Raw genomic sequence first — 15,438 nt, 5'->3', positions numbered from 1 at the left:
GGGATTCTAAAAAGCAATTATACATATCTGAACTACTTCATGTATAGTAATCATATCTGTAAAAAACACCAACTTAGTGTTCTTCCCACATTATAATGCTGTAAAGATGAAAATGTCTGATTCAATGGCTGCTATTTGACTTGGGATATTCATTTTCAGATGGATTAATAATTTGTAAACAGTTATTCATTTCAAAAACAGAAAGCCTCATCAAACCTAACATTTGACAAAAGATTATTGCTTCCACAAACCAAATTCACACAGCTTACCTCTAAGCTCCTGCTTCTCAAATTGTCAGTAACAATTACCTACTTTTAAACTAACGAAGACTTGCTCTAAATGAGAAAAAAAAAATGCTGTTGCCAGGCAACAAAGATGACATCAAGACATTTCTCCTCTCTCGCCAGATGAATACTTTCACAGTCTTACTAGCTGAACACTGCTGACATGACACTGTGTCTATAGGACTGCTTTTCCCAATCACAACTTCTCATGCCAACTATCTACAATTTATTTCCCATGAATGAAAAAAAAGAGATGAATTTATTCTTGACCATTCTGTTGGGAAAAACAAAATTCATCAGACAATAGTAATTCATTCATATTACTAAAGACTCTTTACATTCTGCTATTTGAAAGCATCATAGGGTATATTCTGGACAAGCCAGTTCATGGGGCAATGGCACTGCCTATCCAGTCTAACCCTGAGTTCCACAGTGTGTATTTCAAAGTCTACTTCAATCCACCGTCTTTGAAAATGCAGGCCTATACTTTAACCAAACCCTACCATCACAGCCCAAATTTGATGGGCTCAGAAAATATTAAGTAAAACCCAGAAAGCAGGGAATGACAGTTGAAAAGTAAAACCTAGGAAGGCAGCATTTGGTTGTATATAGAAATATTTTACTTCAAGATCTGCAACCAAAGAAATGTATGCTAGTGGCTATTGGCACCCAAACCACAGATAACAGATTTTTGAATAATTAAAGACAGAGTCATCAAGATAAAGTCACCAAGAAGATACTTTCCTCGCTGTATTGTCAGCCATACAGAGCTTTTTATCCCTTAGCCCTAGGAAGCCATTTTGCAGTAAAACCTACAGGATTTTGCATGGGGCACAAGCTAGGTATGTTTAAGATGGAAGAAAGTCACACACTAGCACATGGGCGTAACAAGGTTTAAATAAAGGCAGAAATAACAAGAGTCATAAAACTCCCAATGTGGAATTCCAGGGATAAAGAGAATACCCTTCACAGACTAGACTCAGAACTACACACTGACAGACTGAAATTCCTCTTCAGTAAGTATATCAGTTCAGATGCCTGAAAGTGCAAAGTGTGAAAATGCAAGGGTAACCAAGGAGGAGGACAGTCCAGAAAAAAAATGTGGCTTAAACTATGACACTCTACCTATCAAGTCTTAAATCACATTTAGTCTCCCCAGGAGGAATGAGACAGTCCCATATTTGAGCCTGTATCATTTCTCATAGAGATCTCTGGTTAGGATAACTGTTATTAAACTATAATGAATTACTCCAATTTGTGGTTTTGATTCTTGTAAAGAAAAGATACTGCTGCCTTTAAAAAATCCTGGGCTAATGGGTCTTCTCCAGATACACCTAAGAATAAGGACTGAATTTGGTCAGCTTAACCAATTTTTGTGGGTTAGAACTCTTGTCCCAGTTGTCTATCCTCAGGAAGTATATCCTACCAAACAGTGCAAAAATAAGGATTATCAGGTCAAGTAGCCTTGACACATTTTAATAATATGGTATTAGGATGTGTGTGCCTTTAGGATCAATGATTTTGATTTAAGGACCAGCGTGACTGAAGTTTGCTGGAGCCTGTGGGTCCATTTTAGTAAAATCCAGAATTGTCAGATTCTTCCTCAAAGGAGGAGCATTTAGGCTATATATAGAATATAGTTACTTCAGAACTAGCAACTGTAACTAAAACTGCAGCAGTTCAATCAAACAGGGAGAGAAGTGCTGTGATTACTTCAAGATATAAGAACTCGGCAAAGATGGCTCAAGGCAGATAAAGTAAGATCAATGGCCACCAATGTCTCAATCCATTAGGAGATTACCATTTTCTCACTGAAATCCCTCCTAGGGGTTTTAAAAATTCTACGAAGAGTTTTACTCCTACATTAAAGTGATGGAAACAAAACAAACAACAAAATCACCCAGTGCTACTCAAGTTGGTGGTCATTACCTCATTTCAATTACTTCATCACTACAGTGGGGTGGGGGGCATCACTTAAAACACTTTAACATAAGGTTTGTGTCTTCTGATGGAAACCACACAGATTTGTTCTGCTAGCAGGTGGAAAGAATCATTGATTCTTTTGATCTAAACCCTTCACCAAGTTGTCCCTTATAAAAGCTACCATGGAACTTGAGTATTCTAACTTTGCAGTGGTTATCTTTATTTAAGTGATGGATAGCAAGTAAAAGAATAAAGTGTTTCTACATAAAATTAAATAACATTACAAAGTGGGATACCAAACTTTTTTGTTGCAGTCATTTCTAAACTAGTGCCATGTCTTATAGTAAATGGGAAGGAAAGAGAGAAAGAAGGAAGGAAAAAGAAAGGGAAGAGAAGGGAAGGCCGGAAGGCAGGAAGGAAAGAAGGAAGGGAAAAAGGAAGGAGGAAACTTCAAAAAGGGATAAAGTTGACTATGTTTTGGGTTTTAGTACTTAGTTGTTTAATTTTTTTTTTTTTGTACTAGGTGATTCACTCAAAAGGAAAACAGTTCCTTCATAGGCATCTTAAATAAGAAAAAAAAAATTCTTGCAAAGGACACAATGCACCGCACTGACAGTTCTTTCTCTGTGCTGTTTGATTTCTGGAAAAGCTCATCTTAGTACTAAAAATGATCTAAAACAGTACAGTGTTGTATCTGGTGATTGTACAACTGAGGATAATGAAGTTCTGGCTGTTTATTTCTTTGTACACAAATTATCATATCTTAAGGGAACAATGATCAATTCTCTTAATTTCCCCTTTTCAAATTATGATTGTAGCACCTCTATTTCTTAACCCCTATTTAAAAAAATGAAAAATTCAGTCAATAATCCAGATGCTTCCAATCGTCTTATGGATAAATTACTATGAAGATAAAGCATCTGAGTAAATGACAGTTTGTCTATTACCCAGAATTATGAATCAAATATGTACAACTCTCCTATATAAACTTAGCAAGACCGATTTCCTTCATGAGAGCATTAAATGTTTACATTATTAAAATCCAAAACAAGGGGTTAATGCTTCAGTGGTGTTGAACAGAGACAATTCTTTATTAAAATGCCCCTACAAGGAGTTGATCTGTTCTCGGATTTTCCACAGATTAGTTCTCAATTTAGAATCTTAGGTATTATTTAAATCAGACATCAAAGAGTGTTGATATTAACAGATCAAAAGAAGATGTTAGTCACTAGAAATCTGTTGTTGCTAATACAAATTTCACTTGGGTAACAAAAACAACATTGTAATATAAATGGATTGACTGCAGAGTGCCTTCTTATAGCCCAAGTCACAGGAACTAATCAATTTTCACTCATACATTTTAGTTACTTAATATACCCCTTACTAATTCCAAATTACACATCACAGTTTCTTAAAAACTCATTTGTACATATATTAATGTAATCAGAGAGCAAATTCATAAATTATGCATTGTATGGAAGGCTCATAAAAGTGTGCGATTGTATAAAATAATATCAATTTCTAAGTCAATAACAAGTAACAGCAACCTTGTAAAAGACTTGAAATTTTAAATAAAGACAAATATTCCTTTGGGCAAAGCTTCACCTTCCTTCAAATGTTATCAGGTTTTTGCTGATCTACCTCTAGGGGAAGTGCATGACCATCTATTTGATATGTAAAATATTAGGAAATTCATAAACGTGCTAGAAATATCAAATTTTTCTTTCTTTTTTCTAAGAGTTAATAATAACCCATAAAGTGCTTACCTTTCCCCCCATTAATCTGATATCACCTTAAGAAAGGTGAACAGTTGCAAATATTAAACTTCAGTATCACTTTGCAATTATTTACCACAACATACAACTTTGAAAATACGGAACTGATTTCTTCTATGCAAATGAATAAAGATTCTAACTAAATTTTCTGTTAGTAGCAGACACCTGCACCACATAGGATAAATTTCTTTTATAAAGGACAAAACCACTAACCTAGCTAGCTAGCTACCTACCTACCTACATACCTATCCCTATGTATGTATCTGTGTACTTCAGTTGGACACAATATCAAATGCTGTAAAATTAAATGTGGGGGGTGGAAAGAATCCATCATTATTAGTAGAAATCCACTCTGTTTTCCACAGTAATGAGCAGCCATTCAAAGCACACTGACATAATGTGTCTATTAATTCCTTCTGAACAATACGTCAAAGAAAAATTGCAAACTCATGTGGAACTCAGTACCCACCAGAGACCTCTTATGCTTGTTTCTCAGGATTCAATGAGCTTTTTTGTAAGGCTGGATGCACTAACTACATACATCTGCACAGGCTATTATGTGCAACGATATCAGTAAGCAAAAGTAAAGGAATCAAAATGTTATTTATTAATGTGTCGGTTGCCTTCAACAAGCTTTAGCATAGTCACCTTTAAGGGAGCCAGGGGTGGGGAACAGAACTCTTCCGCAAGCATTTGTGTAAGGTCACTGTGTATTGGAAACAAGTTGTATGTTGACCAGGAAAAGAAAACCACCTTGGAAAACCATCTTAAAGGTGATAAAATATTTTCCTCTTTATGCCCAGAAAAATAACTGTTAGAACTTTCTGGATGAATAGGGGATTCATCAAGTCTATAAACACTCTTCCTTGCAGAGGCAATAATTCTTCACTTGTTTTTTATGTATTTTACACATAGCACTGCTCTTTCTCCAAATTGAATCTTACCTTTTTTTATTTCCCAAATAGTTACAAATCTGGATTTAGATAAGAAATTTCTCCCTTAGCAAATCAAATTACAGAGAATAGAAAGTTTCTTTCTGATTTGCATGTTATTTAAAGAACATGTATTCTGCTCTGATCATTCATTTTTTTTTTTTTTTTTTTTTTTTTTTTTTTTTTTTTTTTCTTTTTGCGGTATGCGGGCCTCTCACTGTTGTGGCCTCTCCCGCTGCGGAGCACAGGCTCCGGACGCGCCGGCCCAGCGGCCGTGGCTCACGGGCCCAGCCGCTCCGCGGCATATGGGATCCTCCCAGACCGGGGCACGAACCCGTATCCCCTGCATCGGCAGGCGGACTCTCAACCACTGCGCCACCAGGGAGGCCCTGATGATCATTCATTTTATATTTCATATTATAATGAATATAGAAAACACATTTTCCAAAAGAGCAATATCCAAGGAAATATAAAAGTATAATTTATCAGAATCAAAGAATTCTAAAATATTAAACACTGAACTTCAGTGTTAGTCTCTCACTTGATCTTCTAGATCTTAAAATCAGACCTAATTTTTGCTAGAATTTTAAAAATCAGACCTAATTTTTGCTAGAAATTTTATTAATTTTTTAATCCAAATTTGATGCCCTGTCCAAAATGCTCAGAAGATGGAAATTCTGAAAATACTAATATACAACTAACTAGTTAGTTGAACTAAGTAAGACTGAACTGAAATATACACATAGGAAGGCTGTAAAGGCTCTGATAACTCATAGCTACTTTCAGTGGGCCAAATGGAAAAGCCAACAAAATCACTACATTCGGTGACAAGCAAAACAGATTCCAGGTAAACTACTTACTTTCACATATGTACACAATCATTCTTCAAAAGAAGCAGCAGAAAGTCTTATTTTATCTGTACCAATGTTTTATTCTATCCACTTAATATGATAAGCTGTTTCCCAAGGATCAATTAGTGGGAGGAAAATAGAGAATAAATAAGTAAATAAATAAATTACATATATAATGATAAGCGTTTTGGTGAAAAATACATTTGTCTGTTGAGTGCTAGGCAGAAGAGATTTGATTTTATTGATCATAAGAAAAGAGCCAGAGAACCACAGGAAATCCTATAAAAGAAACAGTGCTTTAAAAAAGTACTCCTGCAGCAGTGTGCAGGGTTATAGGAAAGCAGGGAGCATAGAGATGAGTGATGAGGATAATTTAAATCAGGGTAGATGACAGTGCGGCTGCTGCAGCTCAGAGGCAATGGGAGTACTGAAGATGGGATGAATCCAAAGGGAAATCTGAGATTTAGTGACTCACTGGATATATGAAGCAAAGAGGATGAGAAGCAAAAGTGGTCTTCAGGGCTTTATACCCAGGGACCAAGAGAATGGTAGCATCAATGTCATTTAAGAAGACTTTTTAACAAAAAGATAATCAAAGAATCGCTTATTTCTATCGAAACCAGAACCACCTGATTTCTGAGTTTGTGCCTGATGGTCGTAATTCAGAATTTCCTCCTATCCTTGCAGTGCCTCCGAGCATGTCTGCAATATTTATGTGTTTGGAAAATGCTCACCAGTTTGCCACCAATGGTCTAGGACAGGTACTCTGAAGACCTTTTTGGACCATTCCAGGGTCTCCACGTCACATCGTTCTCCAGCCACAAATAATGTTTTGAACCTGAATATTAGAGAGAGAGTGAATTCAAATTATTCCTTGAAAATAAACTGAAATAATTTCATCTACCTTCTTTTAAACATTGTAGAATCTAATCACATTAATTCTGTCAGAGGAAAACACTGTAGAATGGTTGTAGAATTGTTAGAGGCATTATTTGTTTGGACGTGGTATAACTAAATGCATAGCATAGCACTGGAGAGAGATGCTTCAAAAGTAGAATTCACAGCTACAGCTTCTCACTTCTGAGAAGAGCAACTGAGTTGATCTTTGTAATATATCTGTCATATTCACCTAATAATCAAAAATGAAAAACCTTTTTCCTCCTTGATATTATCTCTGCTAATTTTAGCTCCAAATTTGATTGCTGTATTCTACTTAAGTCTATACACAAAAATACACTCTGGAGTATCAGCTAAGGCAACGAATATGCTCATAAATATGATGCACTTGCTCCTTCTCATGAGTTATTTTGGTAAAGATTATTATGATTTCCACACATATTTCCCCTATTCCAAGGACATATTTAGGAAAGATAAGTGATTTAAAAAGAAATGCCATTGTGGCCTTCCAGGTTAAAAAGCCTCCTATCAAAAGGAATATATTATTACTAAGAGATGAAGAATCCTTTGCAGGGAACATCATGCCACAGTGTAGAAAGGATGAAATAGGAAAAATAGAATTGAGTTGACACTATTGGTGGTTCATTGAGAGAATGACTATTTTTTTCTTCTATTCTCAATGCCCCCATGGCCTGTCTGTCAAAGTCTGTCATACAGAGTGAAGTCAGAAAGAGAAAAACAAATACCATACGCTAACACATACATATGGAATCTAAAAAAAAAATAGGGTCTGAAGAACCTAGGGGCAAGACAGGAATAAAGACGCAGGTGTAGAGAATGGACCTGATGACATGGGGAGGGGGAAGGGTAAACTGAGACGAAGTGAGAGACTGGCAGGGACATATATACACTACCAAACGTAAAATAGATAGCTAGTGGGAAGCAGCCGCATAGCACAGGGAGGTCGGCTCGGTGATTTGTGACCACCTAGAGGGGTGGGATAGGGAGGGTGGGAGGGAGGGAGACGCAAGAGGGAAGAGATATGGGAACATATGTATATGTATAAGTGATTCACTTTGTTATAAAGCAGAAACTAACAGACCATTGTAAAGCAATTATACTCCAATAAAGACGTTTAAAAAAAGCTAATAAGAGATTTTAAGAAGGAGAGTGGCACAGTGAGATTTTTGCTTTAGGAAGATGCCACTGGCAGGAGTGGGGAAGACAGAAGGAAGGTCAGGACAGGAGCCCAGGGGACCTGGCTTTGGGAGGCTGCTGCCATCACAGAGATGGTGAGACGTGAACCCAGGCAGCCCCCGGGGACCCCCGGGGAAAAAAAGTGGAGGTCGAGATGGGGGATAATCTAGGAGGTCTGAGCAATGGGACTTATTACCACTGACAATTCCCATTTCCTCGCAAAGCCTTTTAGGAATATGTTGTATGTCACTGGAAGAAGAAAAACCAACACATAAATAAACCAAAAACCCAAACTCTCAAATACCTGACCCTAAATAAAAGTAACATTAAAGAAAACATGATTAGGAGGAAAACACGGCTATCCATGACGAATTGTAGAAGCAAAAAAGACGGAATGAAAACGTCCACTGTTCCCTGCTTTCGTGCTGCCTCAAACTGTACTAAACAGATACCTTTAACGACTGATCACTGATACATGCGTCACACTTTATCAATAGATTAACTTTAAAATATCATATTGCTGTTGTGTACTATCACAGGAAAATTGAAGAAGAGAAAGAACACACACACCTATATGTACATATTGGGATTTTTGTTGTATTTTTGCCGTTTATGACTACAAGGGGTTTCAAGCATGGCTGTCTTACTAACCAATAGAGGAGCTATTCTTTGTATTTCATTGAAGGTGTAATCATTTTCTGGAGCATATTGTACCTTTTCCACCTTCTTTCTTTGTAATAGCACATATGTAACAGAATTTATTAGTCCCCAATTTTTCTTTAAGGGCAGAAGTAAATTTCCAATAGTTTGCTGTCTGAAAAAAGAAGAATATTGTGCATTTGGATGATTTGTATTAAAATTTATAAAATGCTAGGTTTGGCTGATTCTAACAGTACAGGCAAAGAACAACCAAAAGGAAGTGTTTTATGGATATCAGAGGTCACATTTCCATCATCTGCCAAGCCACAGATTACTTCAAGGGGCTCTGGATGATCCATATAGTCATGTGATTAGTTTATATATGAAACTTAATACCTAGAATTTCAAAAATATTTATTAATGAAAATGTAATGCAAAATATTGTCACTTAAAAAATTTTAGCACACAGTATAAAATAATTTTTGGCTAATCCAGGGATAATTAATACCTGATATTACCAGCATTTTTACAAGTTTTAATTAATTTTTTGGCTTTTTTCCCCTAGCCAAGTAAACTTCTATTAATTTAATTGATTGTAATAATGAAAAAACATGCATAGCACTGATTCCTTATCTCATAAATTTCAGCATTATATATCTTTAAACGTAGTATTATTATTGTTTTGCATTACACTTCTATTGCCTTCCTTCTTATCTTTTAATTACATTAGTATCATCATGATAGCAATCTTCATAATGGCGCTAATAAGCAAAATAGAAAGGTATGATATTCAATAAAGAATAGTAAAAGTGGTGTCTGCCTTCTCTGCAAGTCAGAAAAAATCCCTCCATTTCCATTAAAATCACTTTACTATTTATCAAAAGCAGAGGAAAATTCTGGGGCTCATTGGTAATTTAGAAAAACATCAAATAGTATAGATGATCCCCTTTCCCTAAATACACTAGGAACTATCACTCTACTTTTGTATTAAAGTTCCTAAAACTGCCCCAAAGTTATTATTTTTCTCAATTACAGACTTCAAGTTGTATAATATTAATAAGTATAAACACATTATAAACAAAGATAAAATTCAGGAATAAGACATGACTGACAATTTAAAATCTTCTAATAAATATTTAATCCAATATTATTTAACTCCTAATTCCTCACAATAAACAAAACCATGATATGTAATTTTATATTTTTATAACCAAATGATTACTTAAAAACTCAGTATAAATCTATAATTGAAAGATAAATTATAAGATAGTTTAAAGATAAACTCATGCCTAAGAGCAAGAGTTGTATTCTTATTTTTTAAAGAACATTTAGTCCTTTAGGCTTGCAAAAAAGGAACTGAAACATTTTTCAACAGTGAAATTTCTCATTAATGACCTTGCCATTATTTTATTAATATTACAAACAGATAAATGCCCCATATTAAAAAATTCAAAAATATATTTTTGTTTACAAATTCATTTCATAAAAGTGAATGGGGAGTTAGTGTTTAATGTGGACAGAGTTTCAGTTTAGAAGGTGAAATATTTGGGAGATGGATGATGGTGAGAGCTGCACAAAAATGTGAATGTACTTAGTGTCACTGAACTGTACAGTTAAATATGGTCTAAATAGTATGTTTTATATGATGTGACTTTTACCACAATAAAAAAAATTTTTTAAGTGAAAATTAGCCATTTTTCACAGTAATTTGGACTCTCTGGAGAGTAAATTTACCCATATTAATTATATATGTCCTGTCTCTGCACTGTACAATATGGTAGCTTCCAGCCACCTCTGGCTATTTAAAATTTAAATTCGTTAAAATTGAAAAAAATTAAAAATATCAATTTCTTCATAGTATTAACCTTTTGTCAAGAGTTCAGTAGTGACATGTGGCTGGTACCTACTATATTGTAGACATCAGTTTTATTGGATAATGCTTCCCTAGATTGTTATATACTAATTCAATATATGAGAGATGCTCTGATAATGGTAACACATGGAAAGATGAATCTACTTCCAGATGAATAATACTAAAAGGATAAACAAAATGACAATATACAATACCCAGAGTAGAAAAAAGGGGGATAGAGATTAATGTGAATGAGACCTATACCTCTTTCCTCAATTCTATATAAAATTGAGTATAATTCAAGACTCAAATTAAATTGAAAATTAAGCAAAAAGGGAAACAGAAAAATGGTAATGTTGTTAAGTTAATTTTATTCCAAAATACACAGGAAGCTGCATAGTAATGGATACAAAGCCAAAGATAGATTATGGTGAAGAATTCTGAGGTAATAAAGTAAGGGCAGGGCTTCCCTGGTGGCACAGTGGTTGAGAGTCTGCCTGCCGATGCAGAGGACACGGGTTCGTGCCCCGGTCCGGGAGGATCCCACGTGCCACGGAGCGGCTGGGCCTGTGAGCCATGGCCTCTGAGCCTGCGCATCCAGAGCCTGTGCTCCGCAACGGGAGAGGCCACAGCAGTGAGAGGCGTACCGCAAAAAAAAAAAAAATAAATAAAAATAATAATAATAAAGTAAGGGCAGAAGAAAACTAAAATGAATATTTCTTTCAAGGTCCATAAACTACCAAACAAGAGAATATTACTCTTCACTTGTGCCAACAGAAGTTAAATAAAAAGATTATTTCAGTGATGCCTCATCAACTCTAGTTCACACAACAGAACATCATTATTTTTTTCCATCAATGTTCCTGTGGTTATCTCCATCTTTCCTTCATTCTGTTTTCTTCTATTACTCCCCACTAGAAAATTCAAATTACCTTTTGAAAAAACTCTCCATTTTGTTACAGTTATTTATTGCATTTATTTTGGCTTCTGTTTAAACATAATATCCAATTATAATTAGTACAGTAACAACTATATAAATTCAACAACATACTTCATCAGTTTTTGCTGCTGCTTTTTCATATCCCATACCATTCCCCTGTGTGCATTTTTCCTGTCAAGAAAGTCTCTGGGTTTTAAGTTCTCTTAGCTTTGTCCATATGCACATTTTTCTATTTTGCCCTCAGTCTTCAATAAAAATTTGTTGTTTAACACTTCTCCCTCAGAACTTTGCAGATCTTTCACTATTGTCATCTAGCATCTACTGGCATCAGTTTGGCTTTTCCTCTTTGGTGCTCTCTTGATTCCTCTGGTAGTCTTTTGGATTTTATCTATAGCCTCAGTTCATGTTTTGCAATTTTCAAATGACCTGTCCAATGAGAATTTACTTATATTTAACCTTCTTAGTACTTGGATGGCACTTTCCAACTAGGATCCACATCTTTCTTCAATTCAGTAACATATTCAATTATTGGCTCTTCAACTTTCTTTTTTTTTTTTAACAATTCTTCCATTTTCTTCTGAAATTCTTACTAGATACATTTGTAGTTTCCTATTCTTCCCTCCAAGTCTCTTTAACTGTTCTTTCAGATTTTTTACTTTGTCTCTCTGTTTTACATGTTGGGTAGTTCCCTCAATAATATCCTATAATTTTTAACAGTCTTTCCTTGTGCCCATATATTTGTTTCATTTATTTAGTTTACACTATCCATTGTACTTTTTAATTTTTTCATACCCAAGTTTAATAATTTTATATAAGAGTTATTAGTTTATGACTCTGATTATCCTTAACATACTTATTTTCAAGTTTGATTTGGCTATATTACAAAAATAATCTCAATTGGAATGAATCCATGTTCTGTTGATTTTATTAGCATTAGAGTTCTTCATGTGTTTGGAATTTTATTTCCCACACTCTTTTTGAAATAGAAGTTCTTTGTTTTTGTTTTTTTCTCCTCTCTCTCTCCTATGCTCACCTTCTCTGTTCAATAGGTTTGTGAGTGATATAACTATCCTCTAGAGATCCAATGCCATAATGATGATTCAGAATGATTAACCCACAGTGATACTCAGGATATATCACAGATCCTATTCTAGGATGACAGATGGGCAGTTTCGCTTTGTCTCAATCAGATCCCTAGACCAAAGCTTGCTATACGTCATAGTCCCAGAAAACAAGTGAGAGTCATTATTATCAACCTCCTTTCTTGAGTGGGGAGGAACACCCCAGCCCATCCTCAATCACTGAGCAAGCTCTGACTCCATGACCTAAGCAGGGTAATACTGAGTCCCTTTACTCTGCCAATGCATGCTTGTACACCTAGCAAGCCTCTGGCATCAGCCACCCTTACCGCGTTGCAAATCTAATCCATTTCCAGCCCACAGAAAAGTTTATTTTTCAGCTCAGCTCTGATGCTCTGCTTCTTGTTTTTCATATTATCTCTCATTGCTGTGTAATGGGGAAAGAAAGGCTGCATCAAAGTACAAAGTACTGTGTCATCTTGAGTGGAAATCCCAGCACAGAATTTTTTCTAACTTTACTAAAATTGAACTAGAAGATCATGGGAAAATAAATCACTATGATGTGACAAAAAAGAGCAGTGAATTAGAAAGCAGAAGATGATAATAACATTTAAGGCAGTCTATGTTATGAACAGCTCCAAGTGCTTTGCATGGATTATGTACCTTTTATTTTCATTATATTCTTGTACTATTACTGCTCTTATAGTCCACACACAAAAAAAGAAAGAACAGAGAGGCTATATAACTTTCTCAAGGTCACACAGCCAGTAAATGGTAGGTTTGAACCCAGATAGTCTAACTCCAGAGTCAGAATCTAAATTACCATACCATACTGCCTAGTCCCAGCTTTGCCCCAGAATAGCTTTGTAATTCTGGGAATGTTATTTCACCTCTTTGTACCAAAGTTTTCTCTACTGTGAAATGAAATCATTACACTAGATGATTTCTCGTCTATTTTTACAAACTCTAGTTGTCTGATAAAATGAACTTACAGTTCTGGTTAGTTACCTATTTCAGAGTACCCTCTTAAATTGGGGGGAACATCTTTAAATTTATTTTAAAACAATCTTTAATGAGCTATGTAACATTTTAAAAAGAAAACTTCATCACTTAAAATGTTCTATAGAAGGAGAGATAAGCAAACTGCAAATCAATCATGAGCCTGCAATTACAATATCAAGAGAACGTCCATTCAGTAAGTTAGTATGAAACGTCTTGAACGTAAATATAAACTTAAAAGTATAGCTGTATGAGAAGATTGGGTTCTCTAACTTGGGTTCTCTCTTGCCTCTAACCCAAACAACTTTTCTTGGACCTTGGTTGCCTAGTGAGATAGTTGGATTTTGGAGGTCCCTTCTGTTTCTAACGTTCTCTTTAGCCCACAAGTGAGAATCTATCAAAGTAGATCAGTGAAGGTATTATTTGTATAGACTACAAATATATGAAAAGGAAAAGCTGCACTTATGCCATGAATGACAAGAATCCCTGGGTCAAGTTAGTTTCCTAATTTACCTTTCATAGGAAGAGTATGTCCATGGAATTTAGTTAGGAGTGTGGGCTCTAGTCAGATCACCTGAGTTAGTTTCTTTCTGAAGAGTTACTTAAACTCTCTGGTCCTAACTTCACCCATCTGTAAAATGAGAATAATCACAATTCTTACTTATTTTTATAACCAAATGAGATAACAAACTTTAACTGCTTATGCCTAGCACACAGTAGGTGATCAGCAAGTGTTTGCATTTATTAATAGTAGTTATTCGAATAATTGAGGCTGTTCATAGAGTCTGCACTCCTAAATATCTATTAAAAACATAGGTTAACATCATCATGAAAAACTTAGATGCCTAAAGACAAAGGGGCATGATTGGAGGAACTTATCACAATTTCTCTTACCCTAAAATCTCATACTCCGTGTCTATACCTATTAGTTTGAAAGAGTGATGTTTTAATAGATATTCAAAAAAAAAGGTATTCATTCGGTATTGTTTGACGCTTTATATTTCAGGCAAATTAGAAATGGTTCTTGCCTTTACAGTAAAGGTTATCATCTAAAACCCATGTATAAATGGGAAAAGATGATGCAGCAAACAAGACACCTTAGCTTGCTGGTCACACATCTACATGCCCTGTAATCAGAATGCATTTGTCAGAAAAGAGATACTGCAAGAACAACAGTCACTGTTTCTTCAAAACCCCTGGAATTGTCTTAAGACGTGGAGACGATACATAGGCTCAGATGTTTTTACCAAAAATCTATGTTTCTATGCTTTTAACTGAAATGGAGAAAACTAAGTTGAAATGTAGTGAATAAAGGAACAAAGAGAGAGTGAATAGAAATATAATAGAAGATTCATTTTATGAACACATTGTATGTTCATTTTATGAACACATTGTATGCTCATTTTATGAACATTTTATGTAAATCCAGATTCATTTTTTCATAAAAAAAAGAGGATAAAGAAACAAATAAACAAAACCACTGACCCTGCCCAAATTGAAACCTTCTTGCTTATATCTGCAATTGCTGTATGATACCTGTTTAAACCCCATCTTGGGCCATAGCAGCACAAAATTCATAACATCTGGCATTTAATTTAAAAAATTCAAACTGATTTAATTCAAACCCACTTTTGACTTGAAGAAACTACAAAATGCTTTTAGTTCATGACAGCAGTGACCTATTTCAAAAAGGTTCAATAAGATTCGACGTTGGAAACTGCCTTGAAGACACAAATTGCTATAATTATCTTTGAATATACATATCATTAAACTAAAATGAATGGCAATAAACCAGCACAAAAATACCTAAACTATTCAGAGCACATTATTACAAAACAATAGAAAAGTAATTTCCTTCACTTTTTCAACATAGGTAATTTGGACTATAGTTTCCACGTTTTATCTCTATAAGTGAAATCAAATAATATTTCCCTCTATTTAGACTATGAGTCTATTTTCAAAAGACAGATGTCATATATGTATGTGTGTATATATATACATACACATATATGTATATATATATATATATACATACTCATTTTAAGTTACACTTAGCATTTTACTTTAAGG

At 34.9% G+C, this 15,438-nt stretch overlaps 1 protein-coding gene across 9 annotated transcripts in view; it reads right to left on the bottom strand.

The window, feature by feature from the left end:
• The window catches only part of ACSS3 (acyl-CoA synthetase short chain family member 3), a 155,552-nt gene that overhangs the window by 43,395 nt on the left and 96,719 nt on the right, over nt 1–15,438 (bottom strand). For all 9 annotated transcript variants that reach the window (XR_014295379.1, XR_014295380.1, XR_014295381.1 and 6 more), the window contains one exon: nt 6,500–6,603. Coding sequence is in view for 6 of the 9 variants with exons in the window: in XM_082636670.1 (XP_082492796.1) it covers nt 6,500–6,603 (104 nt within the window). In the remaining 3 variants the exon portion in view is untranslated. The remainder of the gene's footprint in view (nt 1–6,499; nt 6,604–15,438) is intronic.

Source organism: Mesoplodon mirus, assembly GCF_964341445.2.
Source record: "Mesoplodon mirus genome assembly, chromosome: 11".
Lineage (NCBI taxonomy): Eukaryota > Metazoa > Chordata > Mammalia > Artiodactyla > Ziphiidae > Mesoplodon > Mesoplodon mirus.
This window is presented reverse-complemented; position numbering and strand designations above follow the sequence as displayed.